This window comes from Neovison vison, chromosome X (assembly GCF_020171115.1).
Source record: "Neovison vison isolate M4711 chromosome X, ASM_NN_V1, whole genome shotgun sequence".
NCBI classification, from domain to species: domain Eukaryota; kingdom Metazoa; phylum Chordata; class Mammalia; order Carnivora; family Mustelidae; genus Neogale; species Neogale vison.
The window spans coordinates 1,580,688-1,596,951 of NC_058105.1; the positions used below are offsets into that span (position 1 = coordinate 1,580,688).

The 16,264-nt window shown below is 62.0% G+C and overlaps 1 protein-coding gene across 2 annotated transcripts; it reads left to right on the top strand.

Annotated features, from left to right (window-relative positions):
- The first annotated feature begins 730 nt into the window (after positions 1 to 730).
- On the top strand, positions 731 to 14,940 carry L1CAM (L1 cell adhesion molecule). 2 transcript variants are annotated; one of them, XM_044235391.1, is made up of 28 exons: positions 731 to 843; positions 3,517 to 3,531; positions 4,046 to 4,151; positions 4,360 to 4,562; positions 5,553 to 5,675; positions 5,781 to 5,951; positions 6,229 to 6,340; positions 6,473 to 6,657; positions 6,804 to 6,935; positions 7,065 to 7,208; positions 7,801 to 7,912; positions 8,021 to 8,187; positions 8,277 to 8,433; positions 8,615 to 8,739; positions 8,848 to 8,958; positions 9,209 to 9,406; positions 9,595 to 9,665; positions 9,855 to 10,077; positions 10,531 to 10,646; positions 10,874 to 11,075; positions 11,158 to 11,280; positions 11,375 to 11,548; positions 11,650 to 11,769; positions 11,859 to 12,011; positions 12,379 to 12,513; positions 12,957 to 13,029; positions 13,135 to 13,146; positions 13,586 to 14,940. In XM_044235391.1, the coding sequence occupies exons 1-28, from the start codon at positions 768 to 770 to the stop codon at positions 13,815 to 13,817; spliced, it is 3,771 nt and encodes a 1,256-aa protein (XP_044091326.1). In that variant the 5' UTR covers positions 731 to 767; the 3' UTR covers positions 13,818 to 14,940. The 2 variants fall into 2 exon arrangements, with proteins under 2 accessions (XP_044091326.1, XP_044091327.1); XM_044235392.1 differs by lacking the exon at positions 3,517 to 3,531.
- The last annotated feature ends 1,324 nt before the right edge of the window (positions 14,941 to 16,264 follow it).

Here is a 16,264-nt window from a genome sequence, read left to right on the forward strand (position 1 = left end):
CAGTTTTTTAGACCTGAACAGCACCCAGAGATTTGTTGGCTCTGAAACCCATGGAAGTGAGACTGACAAGAGTTCTCTGCATACATGCGCACCCCTGCTTGTGTGTAACACAGAGAGAGCACTTGTGAGGATTCATCCCCCACAGGTACACATGAGAAGACACATGTGTTCCTGTGTGCACACAGCTATCTATACCCATGCATTGACACATACCTACTCGTGAGTGCACTCCCCTCCCAGAGAGGACGTATACAAATGTGCTCCTGCCTGCACACACACAGCCACATAAATACTAATGTGCACATTTGGCTACGTGCCCATCCTCATCTACACTCATGCATTGAGTGGCCTGTGGCATGCCCAGGGGAGCTGATTGGGGCAACAAGTTGACGCTGGAGAGGCAGCTGGTGCGGAAGGCACAGACAGAGGAGAAAGGGAATGAAAGGCAACCTGGAGGCCTGGCCAGTGCTAAGACTCTTCTAGGTTTCTCCCTCTAAGGTGTGGGGGAGGGAGGGATGGGGGAGCCGGCCAGCCAGGGGCGGGGCGGGGGGCGGGGCCAGGAGCCGGGGCTCGCCCAGATGTTAGTCACTAAAGTCGTCCGTTCTCTCCTCTCTCCTTCCCGACCTTTCCTTTCCCTCCTTCCCTCTCCCAGTGCCCCCACCCCCGGATCCCGCCCCAAGCCGCCCAGCAGCCCCCTTCCCTCCGGCCGGAGCCTGAGCCAAGCCCGGCCGGCTGTGCCGTGCCGAGCTGCCGGCGCTGCCGGGAAGATGGCCGTGTCGCTGCGGTACTTGTGGCCTCTGCTTCTGTGCAGCCCCTGCCTGCTCATCCAGATTCCCGACGAATGTGAGTAGCCGGAGGGAGCCTTGACGCCTCCATTCGCCGCCGTGCCGTGCTCCTCTTTATCTTCTGCATCCTCACCTTCTGCTGGCTCTGGACCCTCACTCCTACTTTCCTGGGCACAGATGGGCAGGAGGCCCCCAGGACCTCTGGAGAGGACTGGGTGGAAGAGGCGGGGTGTGTCAGCACCATGGATAGGGGAAAGGCGCGGGAGGCGGGGGGGGGTGCGGTTTCAGGACCACGGACAGCAGGCTTGGCGCTGGCCCAACCCCCTCTGTGCTCGCCCTTGGCCCGCCCTCCCCCACCCGCCGCCTGGGCTGTGGTGGGCAAGAGAAGGGAGCCCGGCCCCGGTTACAGGCTAGCTTGTGCAAAAGCCTGGATTCTAGTTTTGCCTTCCTTCTGACTTGAATAATCCCATCTCGGGCCTTTGGTGGCCCTGTCTGTGAACTGAGACAGGACAAGACACCTTACAAAGGCCCAGCAGCTTTCTGGATCCTTATGAATGGGTGGGGCGGAGGGGTGGGACTGATGGAACCTTCCGTTTGCTGAGTGTCCTGGATAGGTGTTTGGGTGTTGGGAAGTGTGGCTGGAGGTTTGTGACAAACCATGAGTATTTGCGTGTGCTTGTGAGTTGCACAGACTGTGTATTTGTGTGTACGGAAGTGTGTGGTTGTGATTGACAACATGTGGATATTCTTGAGTGTGATTTTGTATATGTACGTTGGTGCGTCACTGTAACTGTTACTGGTCAGGTTTGTGAAGGTCTGCAGGTGTTTATTAGCCTCTGATCGTGGTGGGTCGCGTGTGTGTGTGAGCTGGGGCCGCGTGTGGGGTGTGCGTTACAGTGCTGTTTATCTTGAGCCCGCCCCTTGCTTGGTAGTTCCAGTCCTTTCACCCTCACCTTGCTACCTTTGTCTCTGGGCCTGGAGCTGGAGGAGGCCAGTGTCACTGAAAGATGAGCTGGGGGCTGGCAGTGGGGAAGACTGTCTCTGCCAGGAATGGGACAGGGGCTGAGGGAGGTGGGCTTGGAAGGTAGCCGGCATTGGCGGAAGGCAGCCAAGGGTTTGGAGGAGGTGGAGAGGGGACAAAGGGTGGGGATGTCCCCTTAGATGCACACGTGGGTAGACACAGACAAACCACCTGTATCCAACCAGGCCCAGATATACAGAAGGGGCAGAGACCCTGAGAGGACACATGGGAGGCACGCAGGCATACACACACACACACACACACACACACACACACGAGAGGTTTAGACACAAAGAGAGACGGAGGCAGGTGTACGATGTACGATATGGAATGCAAGCATGCACACCCACAGCCTTCAGATGTGCTCTGGCGGAACACACCCATGTACAAACACACTGCCAGGCAAACATACTGCAGGCAGAACACCCAGGAGCATTCACAGGTCTGCCTGGATTCACACTTTTGCACACTCAAGTGCATGTACCTGTTCTCCTTCCCCTCCATCTCCTTTTGGTTGCTTTTCAGGCCTTACCCTGGGCACCAGCCCGGCCGGCCTGCCACCACACTGCCTGGGCCATCTGGCCAGGCATGTCTGTGTGCAGAGGGACAGGGACAATGTGGAGAAAGGGAGGAGTGAGGAGACAGACGTGCGCTGCCCTGAGCACTGGCCAGCGCTGGTTATTGACCTCAGTACAATATGGTGGGTGGTGGGGCTCCTCCCCTTTGGGACCTTCAGCTACAGCCTGCTCCCCCTTGCAGCTCCGGGCCCCTTTGTCTCTTCTTCCGCTTCCTCCATCCAGTCCATTTTCCCCATCTTGTTCTCCATCCCAGTCCCCATCTCTTGCTCTTGGTCTGCCTGCGCTGGCCCCTCCCCAACTCAGGGCTCCCTGGGCTGTGTCCTCAGGAAGCCTCCTCCTCTCTCTCTGGGGACCCTTAACGGAGGTCTTCTGCGGAGACAAAGCTTCCGGAGGGCTCCCTGCCTCCTCTCCCCTCCTCATAGCCACCCAGGCCGATGTGGCGCTGAGTCCTACAGCTGGGAGGCCATAGCTCCGGCCCCCCCACCCGAGGGAACTTGGGGGCTGGTGGGGAGGAAGGCAGGGGGGAGAGAGAGGGCTGGCATCAGCCCTGCAGGCGACGGAAACTCGGAAACCCGGCGGCAGCTTGGCCTTTGAGAGGGTTTCACGGGGGGAGGGGCGGCTGGGCTCCGGAGGCTGGGCCTGGGTAATTGAAAACGCCTGAGCCATGCTAATTGGATTAGGAGGGAAGTGGGCTGGAGCCGAGGGCACCAGGGACGCTGGGCTTCCCGCCTCCCCAGCTTCTGAGGCATCCTGGGTGGAACGGGGGTCAGTCCTGCAGGCCCTGCCAGGGGAAGGATGCAAGGGTCTGTCCAAAGGGCACTACTTGTAAAAGGCACAGATTTCTCCTGAGAGCAGCAGCCTGAACCCTGTGGCCATGACCCTACCCCTGGGACCCGTGATCGGGGACCCTGCCCTGTTCTCTGGGTCTTGACCTGCTACAATTCCAGCCTGGCATGTAACCCTCACGTTACCCCACCCGTGGCCCTGGTTCACTTCCTCCCCTTCCTCGGGGTGAGGGCGTGGGTCCGCGGGAATGGGGTGGGCTTACTTCTGCCCCCGCCAGCGGGCGCCCTGCTGGGGCTTAGTGTCAGCATTTCTCTCTGCTCTCTCCTTTGCTGCTTGGATTCCTTAGATGAAGGATACCGGGGTAAGTTGGGGGAGGGTGGGAGTGTTTCCCAGGAGGCGGGCAAAGAGTGGTGCCTGCAAGTCCCCCTCCCATGCTGTGTCTGCCCAGCTCTTCCCATGAGCGGGCGTGCGGCACCTGCGTGCGGCGCCGACTTCTCTGGCTGTCTCACCGGGGCCCTGTCTTTGTTCTGTCTCTGCCCTGGCCTGGGCTTTCTTGCTCACCCTCTCTGCTCCCCTCCCTCCGCGCGACTTCCTGGTTTCTGTCTCTGGCTTCATGTCTCTCTTAGATGTCTGTCTTCGTTCTTTGCGCTGCTCTTCTCTCCGTTCTGTCTCTTTCTACGTTTGCACCGCGTCCCCTTCTCTCCCTCTTTTCATGGCCCGCAAGCCCATGGCTCTCTAGCTCCTTCTTCCCCACCCCTCTCCCGTGGCCTTGGGGCTCTAAGGGTTTCGAACCCTGCCGCCCCCCAGTGGGACAGGGGTTGAGACTGTGAAGCCAGACACTATCCTTGCCACATCTCTGTCTCTCCTGTCCCCAGTGATGGAACCACCTGTCATCACAGAACAGTCTCCACGGCGCCTGGTTGTCTTCCCTACAGATGACATCAGCCTCAAGTGTGAGGCCAGCGGCAAACCTGAAGTGCAGTGAGTGACCTTCACCTTCTAAGCCCTCCGCTTGCAGTCCTCGTGCCTCCCAGGGCCACCCAACTTCTGCGCCCAGACGCCCCTTGGTCCTTGCCCTGCCTGGCCCATCCCCAGGGTCCCCGGCTGCTCACAGCCTGGCCTCTCGCCTGTTCCAGCCCCTTTCCTGGGTTCCTGGGCCTCAGGCCTCTGAGCCCTTTTCTGCCCACAGGTTCCGCTGGACTCGGGATGGCGTCCACTTCAAACCCAAGGAGGAAGTGGGTGTGACCGTGCACCAGGCACCACACTCTGGCTCCTTCACCATCACAGGCAACAACAGCAACTTTGCCCAGAGGTTCCAGGGCACCTACCGCTGCTTTGCCAGCAATAAGCTGGGCACAGCCATGTCCCATGAGATCCAGCTCATGGCTGAGGGTGCGAGACGCTGCAGGGTCCTGGGAGGGCCTGGGGCACTCAAGAGGGTCCCCGGGCAGGTCTCAGGGAGCTGGCGTGGGAGTCCGGGCTGGGAGCCATGCCCCTCCTGCTGGCAGTTTAGTGTGTGGAGGAGATTGGGGGCCCCGCCAGCCGCAGCCACCTTCCTCCGCTGTCCAGCGCTGTGCCCCTCCTTCCGTGCTTTGTCCCTCTCTCCACTCTCTTTCTGGTCACCTCTAGCTCCCCTTCCCTCGCTTCTGCCTCTGGGCTTTGTCCTGCCTTGGCCTCCGGGGCCCTCCTCACGATCCCGCACACAGGCTCAGGCTTGTTAAGCTGCCTTGTTCCTCCCTCCGGTCTGCTCTGTCTGATCGCTGCCTGGGCTCGGCCTTCTGTCCCCTCTGCCTCTCTGCAGTCCCTTCTCGTTCTCCGCAGCTCTTGGGTCATGTCTTGCCACCTCCCCCAGCATTCTGTGGCCCCTTTCCTCTGCTTTCCCTCCTCCCTGCTGCCTCCCTGTCCACCTCCGACCTGGCCCTCTGTCTCCCTCCTCCGGTGCTCGGTGCTCGCTCTCCAGCTCTGTCTTTATCTGTGCCTTCCTCTCCCTGGGGTTTTCCCTCTGCATCCCATCCTCCCTGAGCTTTCTGCCTCTCCACCCCTCTGGTTACCTTGGCGACTGTTGCCATGGTTTCTGTGTCAGGATGATGGAAGGGTCTGTGACTCCCACATCCTTCCACAGCTCCCCTCCCCCATCACTGCACCACAGCCTTCCCCCACCCCCAATCTTAGGCCTCTGGGTGGGAGCTGAGAATTGTGAAGGGTTAACCCTTCACAGTCCTCTGCTCTTCTGCCCAGCCTCTCCTTTGCACGAGGAGGGTCTCAGCCTTGAGCCCAGAAAGGCCCTCCCAAGGGGCATCTGTCCTCCTTTCCCCTGCCCTGCCCTGCCTTGACCAGGACAAGAGTTGGGACCCATAGCACCAGCCCATCTGTCCCCTCTAGGTGCCCCCAAGTGGCCGAAAGAGACGGTGAAGCCTGTAGAGGTGGAGGAGGGGGAGTCGGTGGTCCTGCCTTGCCACCCTCCGCCCAGCGCCGAGCCGCTCCGAATCTACTGGATGAACAGCAGTGGGTGCCCACGAGGGGCTGCTGGCTGGGGAGAAGGTGGCAGCGGGTACCTCTCCCTGGTGGGGGCCTGACCTTTGCTTCCTTGCCCCCCACCTGCCCCCGCAGAGATCTTGCACATCAAGCAGGATGAGCGGGTAACGATGGGTCAGAACGGCAATCTCTACTTTGCCAACGTCCTCACCTCGGACAACCACTCGGACTACATCTGCCACGCCCACTTCCCTGGCACCCGGACCATCATCCAGAAGGAACCCATTGACCTCCGGGTCAAGGCCAGTGAGTCCCAAAGACTCAGACACCTGCCCTCCCCCCCGCAGGCACGACCCAGCCCAAAGATCAGGTGGCTTCAGTCTTCCCCCAGGACTGCTCGACCCCCACTTGTACCCTGGCCAATCCCCATCCTGGGAGGCCAGAACAGAGATGGGGTCCTTCCTTTAGAATAGAGGAGGAAACAGGCCCCACCCAGGACCTCGCAGGGGGAATCATCTACCCTGGTAACTCCGTGGGTGCTTCCTTTCTCCTCCCATGATCTCATGATCATGCTGATTCCCAGCCAACAGCATGATCGACAGGAAGCCGCGCCTGCTCTTCCCCACCAACTCCAGCAGCCATCTGGTGGCCTTGCAGGGGCAGCCGCTGGTCCTGGAGTGCATCGCCGAGGGCTTGTGAGTCTGGGGGCTCTGGGCGGGGGCGGGCAGATGGGGGGGGGGGGCTCTGTCTCTGGCCCAGGCTGAGCAGCCTTGTGCTCTCTCCGATGTGCTTTGCCCCCACCCCCCGCCCCGCTTGGCCCCGGGCAGCCCTACGCCCACCATCAAGTGGTTACGCCCCAGTGGCCCCATGCCGGCTGACCGAGTTGCCTACCAGAACCACAACAAGACGCTGCAGCTGCTAAATGTGGCCGAAGAGGACGACGGCGAGTACCGATGCCTGGCCGAGAACTCGCTGGGCAGCGATCGGCACACCTACTACGTCACTGTGGAGGGTAAGGTGCCTCCCTGGGCTGCACTGACCTCCAGGGACGGGAGCCTGCGGTGCCCAAGGTGGTGTGGGGCGGGGGAGGTGGTGGCCAGGGGCGGGGCGGAGCAGTGGCTGCGGGCTCAGGGCAGCTCTTCCCCCACCACCCCGCAGCTGCCCCCTACTGGCTGCACAAGCCCCAGAGTCGTCTGTACGGGCCTGGAGAGACTGCCCGCCTAGACTGCCAGGTGCAGGGGAGGCCCCAGCCGGAGGTCACCTGGAGAATCAATGGCATTCCTGTGGAGGGTGAGTGGGGCCTTGGGCAGGGGTAGGGAGCCTGGGGGAACCCTGGGGTGGGAGGGGAGGGGGAGGGGGAGTCTCAGCATGCCTCACGGCTCTGCCCCGGACCCCTGGGCACACCTGCTGCTCACGCAGAGCTGGCTAAAGACCAGAAGTTCCGGATCCAGCGTGGGGCCTTGATCCTGAGCCATGTGCAGCCCAGCGACACGATGGTGACGCAGTGCGAGGCCCGCAACCGGCACGGGCTCCTGCTGGCCAACGCCTACATCTATGTCGTTCGTGAGTAACGCGTCTGTCCTACCCCGCAGCCCACCCGGCGAGGCCACCGGACTGACTCGGCCAACAGCTGCTTTGTCTGCCGTGGCTGCCCCTCTCCTCCCCGGGGTCCGTCACCCCATCTCGCTCCCACCTTCATCAGCAGCGTGGGGCAGGGGCGGGGGCGGCGGTATGGAGGAAGGGCAGGGGCTGGCCACCATTTACAGCTGACAGGGTGGCTTCAGACAGTGCACTGGCCCACCACGTGTCACTGAGTGGAGGCCCTGTGTCTCCGAGGCCAGCCTGGTGCCTCCTCTCTCGGAGCCTCTGGAAAGGCAGGGATGGGCCAGGAAGGCTTTCAGGAAGAGGTGGGCTGTCGGTGGGGCCTCATGCAATTGGTCAAACTTGGGTGCTTGGGATGGGAGACATAGCTGAGGCCTACTGGAAGGCAGAGGCTCAGGCTCTGTACAGGGAAGCAAGACTGGCAGGGCTCTTGGGGACTTGAGAATGGCCCCTGAGCCCATCCGGGAGAGGCTGGCTTTGCTGAGCCCTGGCCTATGCTGATGGCTTATGTGCCCTCGCCGTACCCTGAGCCCGGCCTGTCCCTGTCCCCCAGAGCTTCCTGCCAAGATCCTGACCCCAGACAACGAGACCTACATGGCAGTCGAGGGCAGCACCGCCTATCTTCTGTGCAAGGCCTTTGGAGCCCCTGTGCCCAGTGTCCAGTGGTGAGTGACCCCTCCCCAGTGGGGTGCCTCCAAGCCACCTTCTGGCCCCGGGAGGGCAGGGCCCCCAGCTGGCTAGGCTCTAAGCCAGGCCCGCCCTACTCACTCCAGGCTGGACAAGGAAGGGAAGACCGTGCTGCGGGACGAACGTTTCTTCCCTTACACCAATGGGACCCTGGGCATCCGGGACCTCCAGGCCAATGACACTGGCCACTACTTCTGCCAGGCCGCCAATGACCAGAACAATGTGACCATTGTGGCTAACCTGCAGGTCAAAGGTCTGATGTGATCAGCAACACCTCCAGGAGGGAGGGTTAGGGTCTCTGGAGAACACCGGTGTGACCCCCCTTTCCTTCCTTGCCCTCAGATGCCACTCAGATCACGCAGGGGCCGCAGAGTGCGATCGAGAAGAAAGGCTCAAAAGTGACTTTCACGTGCCAGGCCTCCTTTGACCCCTCCCTGCAGCACAGCATCACTTGGCGAGGGGACGGTCGAAACCTTCAGGAGTCTGGGGACAGTGACAAGTGCGGGCCCGGCCCCAACCTCGGCCTGGTGGAAGGGGGCAGAGTGGGGAAAGCAGGACGTCCAGACCTCCTGGCCTCATCCGCAGGGGAGCGCTCCTGCCTTGAGCAGGGAGGTTCTGGCAAACAAGGGAGGGGAGGGAAGCAGAACAAAGGGACAACATGCGCCCCCTGCCCCCGGCAGGTACTTCATAGAGGAGGGGCGCCTGGTCATCCACAGCCTAGACTACAGTGACCAGGGCAACTACAGCTGTGTGGCCGGCACCGAGCTGGACGTGGTGGAGAGCCGGGCCCGGCTCCTGGTGGTGGGTGAGTCCCAGGATGGTATTGGGCTGTCGGCCTGGGAGACCCCTCCAGCTGGGGCCGGGGTGGCCGGCTGGCATTCGGGCCAGAGAACCCACTCTCTGTGACCCACAGGGAGCCCCGGGCCGGTGCCCCAGCTGGAGCTGTCCGACCGCCACCTGCTGGAACAGAGCCAGGTGCGCCTGTCTTGGAGACCCGCCGAGGACCATAACGCCCCCATCGAGAGTAAGAGGCCTGAGCGTGCCCCCCCCCACCCGGCCGCCCCTGGTCACCTTCCCTCCTGGTGGGACTCCTCCTCCTGGGACCACGGCTCCATGACGGGCCCCCTCCGTGGGGCTCACGGTTCCTCCCCAGCCTCTGAGGTTGCCTGTTGCCTTAAGCACTCCCTTTCCCGTTCAGGGAGAGTTGGGCTTGTACCCCTGTCTGCCCCTCCCCCATACGCCCCCCGCCAAGTCACGGGTTCACTTCTTGGCAGAGTATGACATTGAATTTGAAGACAAGGAGATGGCGCCTCAGGAATGGTACAGTCTGGGCAAGGTGCCGGGGAACCAGACCTCCACCACCCTCAAGCTCTCGCCCTACGTGCGCTACTCCTTCCGAGTTACTGCCATCAACAAGTATGGGCCTGGAGAGCCCAGCCCAGCCTCCGAGACCGTGGTCACACCTGAGGCAGGTGAGCCACCGGGGGTCCAAGGGTACGAGATGGCCCACCCGAGCCCCTCTGCTGGAGCCAGGGCTCGCTCAGAGCTTCTGGCTCCTGGCTTCCAAGCGCCAGAAAGGGCCCCCTCCTTCCTTGGGCCGTGGCCTTCGCAGCCTCTGTGGGAGCCCACAGCTCTGATGTGTTATCATGTTATTTTCTAGCCCCGGAGAAGAACCCTGTGGATGTGAAGGGGGAAGGGAACGAGACCAGCAACATGGTCATCACTTGGAAGGTGAGGGGCCCCTGGGCTGAGCGTGCCCCAGGACATCAGGCCGGGGTGCGGGATGCGGGTGTTGGCTGCTCCCCTGAGTGTGCGAAGGATCAGAAGACAATAGGATATGAGACTGGGCTCCGGAGCAGGTCAGCGGAGGGGGGGAGTGCTGTTGGCTGACCAGCTCCGCTTCTGCTCACCCTTCTCCAGCCCCTTAGATGGATGGACTGGAATGCCCCCCAGGTTCAGTATCGTGTTCAGTGGCGCCCTCAGGGGACACGGAGTGCCTGGCAGGAACAGATCGTGAGCGACCCCTTGCTGGTTGTGTCCAACACGTCCACCTTTGTGCCTTATGAGATCAAAGTCCAGGCTGTCAACAGCCAGGGCAAGGGCCCTGAGCCGCAGATTACCATTGGCTACTCGGGGGAAGACTGTGAGTATTGTACAAACCCTCCCTCCATGCTGGGGCTCTCAGTAGAGCATTTCCTAGGAGCAAGGACATTTTCTTCCCTAACCAGAGTGCCCCCACGAAGTACAGAAGTTTATCGTTGATCACTGAGACACTGTTTTTCTAGTCGGCAGCCGACATCCCGGGTGTGCCCGTCCGCACTGTCTTCCGCCCAGTCCAGGATCCAATCCAGAACCCCTGTCAGGTCTAGTTGTCCTGTGCCTTCCCTCTCCTTGCATCTGGAACATTACTAGACACTGATTTTGGTCACCTGGTCAAGATCCTTTCTCCCTTGCAACTAATAGACGGTCTGCCAGGAGAGCCCGACACCAGGCGCACACCCCATAGAGCACCCAGATCCATCTTCCTTCTGTGGGAGGGTTCTGGGCTGGCCTCCGGATGCCACAGGCCCTCATCCCTGTCGCCGGCTGCTTGCAGACCCCCAGGCAAGCCCTGAGCTGGAAGGCGTCAAGATCCTCAACTCTAGCGCTGTGCTGGTCAGGTGGTGGCCGGTGGACCCCGCCCAGGTCAAGGGCCACCTCCGAGGATACAATGTAAGGAAGGGTTCAAGGTGTGGGGGTGGTGGGATCCCCAGGGTGATGCGTGAGGCCACAGGAGTCGCAGCACGGGCGTGAGCCTCTGCCACCTGCCAGCTGCTCTCCCGGGAGTCCTTGGGGTGGGAGGAAAGGGTCCCCATCGAGGGCAGTGGGACACAGGCCTGAGGAGGTGCGCTGCCCGCTGCCTTCCACACTACGGCAGGGTCTCCTGCCCCTCTCCACAGGTGTCGTACTGGTGGGAGGGCAGTCAGCGGAAGCACAGCAAGAGGCATATCCACAGAGGCCACGTGGTGGTGCCCGCCAACACCACCAGCGCCGTCCTGGGAGGCCTGCGGCCCTACAGCTCCTACCGTCTGGAAGTGCAGGCCTTCAACGGCCGGGGACTGGGGCCCGCCAGCGAGATGGCCTTCAAGACCCCCGAGGGAGGTGAGTCTGGGCCCCGCCCCTGCCCTGTCGCCCACGTGGCAGCCCCAGGCGAGGACCTGCCGCTCTTCTCTGTGCCCCACAGTGCCAGGCCACCCTGAGGCGCTGCATCTGGAGTGCCAGTCGGACACCAGCCTCCTGCTGCACTGGCAGCCGCCGCTCAGCCACAACGGCGTGCTCACCGGCTACGTGCTCTCCTATCGTCCTTGTGCGTGGGGCACGGCCGAGGAGTTGGGGGAGCTTGGGGGGACGGGGGGAGGCAGAGCCGGCAGCCGCAGCCAACTCCCCGCCTCTCCCCACAGTGGACGACGGGGACAAGGAGCAGCTGTCCTTTGACCTTCCGGACCCCGAGCTGCGGACACACAACCTGACCAACCTCAGCCCGCACCTGCGGTACCGCTTCCGGCTGCAGGCCACCACCAAGGAGGGCCCCGGGGAGGCCATCGTGCGGGAGGGAGGCACCATGGCCTTATCCGGTGAGCGGCAGGGGCTGAGGAGGCCCCCGACCCTCAGCCAGGCCCCAGGAGGGCCAGCCTTGGGCTGCCTCGAGGACCCACAACCTCCTCTTGCTCCCCAGGGACCCCGGATTTTGGCAACATCTCGGCCATGGCCGGCGAGAATTACAGCGTGGTCTCCTGGGTCCCCAAGGAGGGCCAGTGCAACTTTGGGTTCCAGATCTGGTTCAAAGCCCTGGGGGGTGAGCACAAAGAGGGGCCCCCCGGGGCTGGCACGACCCGGGCTGCTGCCTGGCGTTCCTGCTCATCCCTGCCGCCCTCACCCCTGCAGACGAGAAGATGAGCCCCCATCTGCCCCCGCAGTACGTCAGCTACAACCAGAGTTCCTACACACAGTGGGACCTGCAGCCCGACACCGACTACGAGATCCACCTGCTCAAGGAGAGGGTGCTCCTTAAGATGGCTGTGAAGACCAACGGCACCGGTGAGGCTTCTGTCGGCCCCGCGCACCCGCCCCTGCCCCAGGCCCCAGGTCATGGCTCTGCTGTCCTCCTGGAATCTGGGGGCCGCTTGGCCCGGATTGAGAAGTCTGGGCCCCTGAAATGGCCTCTTTCATTATCCTTCTGTTTTAACCGTTTCCAAGGCAGTCATCTTTGCAGAAGGTCCTCGTTCCCACCCCCTGCCCCCAGCCGCGCCCCCGGTCAAGTGTCAGTTTCAAGCATGATTCAACACCAGGTCATCACTGCCCCCCTCCCCTGCCCCCAGCCCCTCCGGGTCCCCAAGGGCAGAGGGCTGGGAGCGCAGGTCTCGCTGGGGCCCAGGCTCAGTGTCTTCGGGACCCCCCCTCCCAGGCCGTGTGAGACTCCCTCCCGCTGGTTTCGCCACTGAGGGCTGGTTCATCGGCTTCATCAGCGCCATCGTCCTCCTGCTTCTCGTCTTGCTCATCCTCTGCTTTATCAAGCGCAGCAAAGGCGGCAAGTACTCCGGTAAGTGAGGCCTGCGGTCACCGGCTGGGCGGCGGGGCCCAGGTTTACCTCCCTCGGGGGTCTTGAAGGCCGTCTCGCTGGCGGGCCCCAGTCCCCGGCCATGGACGGTCTGCACCTCCAGACGGTAGGAGCTGTAGGGCCGCAGGCCTCCCAGGACGGCGCTGGTGGTGGTGATGGGCGCCCGGCTCTGGCAGGATGGCATGGCCGCATGGGGACAGGCAAGGGGCCCCACAGCAGCTTCCGTGCACACTGGCAGCACGTGGTGCTCAGGCCCATGTGGGGTGAGGGGTCTGCCTCGAAGGCTTCCCAGCTTCGGAGCGCTGCCGAGAGAGAACGGGGGCACTCGGGGCACAGAGGGTCTCCAGCCTGGGGATGGGGCCCAGTGCGCAGAGGCAGGCAGGGGTGGGAGAGGAAGCTGGGCCTTCTCTGCGTCTGTGTCTCAGTGAAGGACAAGGAGGACACCCAGGTGGACTCCGAGGCGCGGCCAATGAAGGACGAGACCTTTGGCGAGTACAGGTGAGCCCAGGGGTAAGGGTGGGGCCGGCGGGCCGCCCGGCGGCGCCCTAGCTTGCCTGTCTGACCCTGTCTCTCCCTCTCTTCCGTGCTGCTGGGTGATGTCAGGTCCCTGGAGAGGTAAGACGGGCGTGGTGGGAAGATACCGGCATAGCCTCATGGCGGGGTCCGTGCCGGGGACAGTACCCCGGGCTTCTGCCATCCCCCAGCCTTCCGGCCCCGCAGCTCCCTGTTTCGGGGAGAAGCAGACATGCCCTGACTGGTCCCTACACTGATGCCCAGTTTATGGGCCTGCTGTCACCTGTAGGCTGAGCACCCACTTCCTTCCTCTTGGCCCCTGGATCCTGGGCATGCCCAAATCCTGCCCCTCCGGTGGTGTGCGCTCCACCTGCCCTCCCGGGCATGGGGCAAGGATGAGGACTTCTTCCTCAAATGAAAGGCAGGTGGAACCTGGGCGCCGCCCTCCAGCCGGGCCTCCTTCCTCAGGCTAGCACCTGCCCGCTCCTACTGGGCTCCCCCGGGCAGCCTCCCACTCCCTCCCCGCCCTCTGTCCTCACAGTGACAACGAGGAGAAGGCCTTTGGCAGCAGCCAGCCGTCCCTCAATGGAGACATCAAGCCCTTGGGCAGCGATGACAGCCTGGCCGACTATGGGGGCAGTGTGGACGTCCAGTTTAATGAGGATGGCTCCTTCATCGGCCAGTACAGCGGCAAGAAGGAGAAGGAGGCCACAGGAGGCAATGACAGCTCAGGGGCTGCCTCCCCCATCAACCCTGCCGGGGCGCTAGAGTAGTGCGTTCCAGCCAGGCAAGGCCAGGCAGGGCCATGTCTGGGGCCGGGCTACAGGGGAGTCAGAGGCCAAGACCCCGGAGCCCAGCACCCGTGCTGACCTTGGGACTGAGGCTCCATCGACTCCCTTCCAGGCCCTGCCCCACCCTCCCGGCCCTGGGCCTGCGGGAGGCTTGAAGTTGGGGGCAGAGGAGAGGAGCTCACTGCCTCTGAACCCCTTCTGACTACCCGGTCCCCACTTTATTGCCAAAACCCAGCTGCTCCCCTTCTTGGGCACGCACTGCTTTGTTCCAGCTCGGGGACCAATCACCCGCCCACCAAGAGCCTGCAGGGGCTGCCTCGTCAGCCCCTGGGCTGGGGTTGGGCAGAGAGGGAGTAGGGCTGGTCCACTCTTCGGACAGCCTGGCTGGGGTTGGGGACAGGACTCGGTGTCCCCACCACCTGCTCCAGTCAGGACGGGATCTGGGCAAGCTGGCCGCGGGGGCGGAGGAGGCCATCTGGAGGGCCCAGAGTCCCCACCTCGCAGTAGCAAGCTGGTCGCCACCTTCCTCCGCTGCCCGCTCCACCCCGCGGCCAGCTTTCCGGAGCTCTGCACACACGCTGCCTTCGGTGCCCACCAGACAACATCCAAGTGGCCTCTGTCACTGCCAGGGCATGGGGCAGGCACATTTCCCCGCTGCCCCTGCCACTGCCTGCGGCCCAGGACCCTCTAGCCACCCTGCCTGGTCCGAGTAGAGCCCCTCCTCAGCCTCCCCTGTCCCTCAGCCTTGGGAATGTAAATACACCGTGACCTTGAAAGTTTGTGCCCTCGCCTTTCCCCATATGCCACTAGTGTAGGCAGATGTCTGAGTCTCTAGGTGGTTTCTAGGTTTTATAGCAATTAGCTTTGATGATCCCATCCTAGGAAAAATAAAAACAGACACACACACACACACACACACAGACAGAAAAAAGGAAAGATTGGTTCTCCCAGCTCTGCCGCGCTCCTGCCTGGCAGCCACGGTCTCCCTGTATGCCTTTGCTTGGTCTGTTGATGAGCCCTTTACAAAAAAAAAAAACAAAAGAAATATATATATATGTACATAAATATCAGAATTATGACAGGCAAATAAAAACCTGTGACTGAAGACGAGCTGTGTCATTTTACCGAGCACACTGGCCGTAAGTGGACCCGCAGAGCCGGCCCCTGGCTCTCCAAGGGGAGGTCCGCTTCCTTCCCCACAGTTCAGGGGCAGCCCGTGTTTCATCTGCAACTGAGCACGGGAAGCATCTGAAGAGAATTTCTTTCCCCCAGTTGCCCCCTTCCTGCTGCTAGGTTAGCCCCCCTGGCGCTGAACCCGAGCCCTTGGCCCTCCCGGCACCTAAGGCTGAGCTGCAGGCCGTCGAGGTCACCCACCTTCCCCGGGCCCTGGCTCCCAGGACATGGCCGCTCAGGGCTTGCCCTCTTTTCTGCATATCTCATTTTCCCGTCGCTGTTGATCAGTCCTGGGGGCCGACGAGCATGCTGTCCCAGCTGCCATCACTAAAAACACCGGCCATCTCGGCACACGCCCCTGCGGCCCTTGCCCCGGTTCCGCGCTCCGGTAGACAGCAGATTCTTCGAGGCCCCTCCACGCTCGTCACCCCGCCTTAACCTCCAGCTGTAGCAGTCAACGTCCGCTTCTTGTCCCCAGGATCAGGGCTTTTTCTGACATAACGAGAAGATGTTTTGCTCAGCTGAAGGTCCATCTCCCGTCCTCTTTTGCACCGAGGTGGGGGCCAGTGGAAAGTGAGCAGATGGGGAGCGTTGAGGCTGGGCCTTCCCCTGCCCCAGTCCATCTCGTCGCTGGAAACCAGTGTGGCCTGGGAAGGGCTGACTACTGGGCATTTCCGACCCGGGGCCCCGGCGACGGGGAGTCGTTCCTTCATCCCTGGGCTGCCTTCCGAGAAGTGTGTTCACTCACGGCACAGAGCCTAACTCGGGGCTTGAACTCGAGACCTGAGCTGAGATCTAGAGTCGGACCCTTAGCTGACTGAGCCACCCAGGTGCCCCAGACTTGGGTTTTGAAAGCAAATTTAGGGGGGTGCCCAGCTGCCTCAGTCAGTAGTGTGTGACTCTTGATCTTTGGGTCATGAGTTCAAGCCCCACATTCTGAGTGGAGCCTACTTAAAACATTAAAAAAAGGGGCGCCTGGGTGGCTCAGTGGATGAAGCCTCTGCCTTCGGCTCAGGTCATGGTCCCGGGATGCTGGGATCGAGCCCCGCATCGGGCTCTCTGCTCAGCGGGGAGCCTGCTTCCTCCTCTCTCTCTCTCTGTCTGCCTCTCTGCCTACTTGTGATCTCTCTCTGTCAAATAAAGAAATAAAATCTTTTAAAAAAGATAAAAATTTTAAAAAATAATAAAGCAAGTTTAGGTTTACAGAAAAATTGAACCGGCAGTAGAATTCCTCCACAGAGTCCCTCACTCGCCAA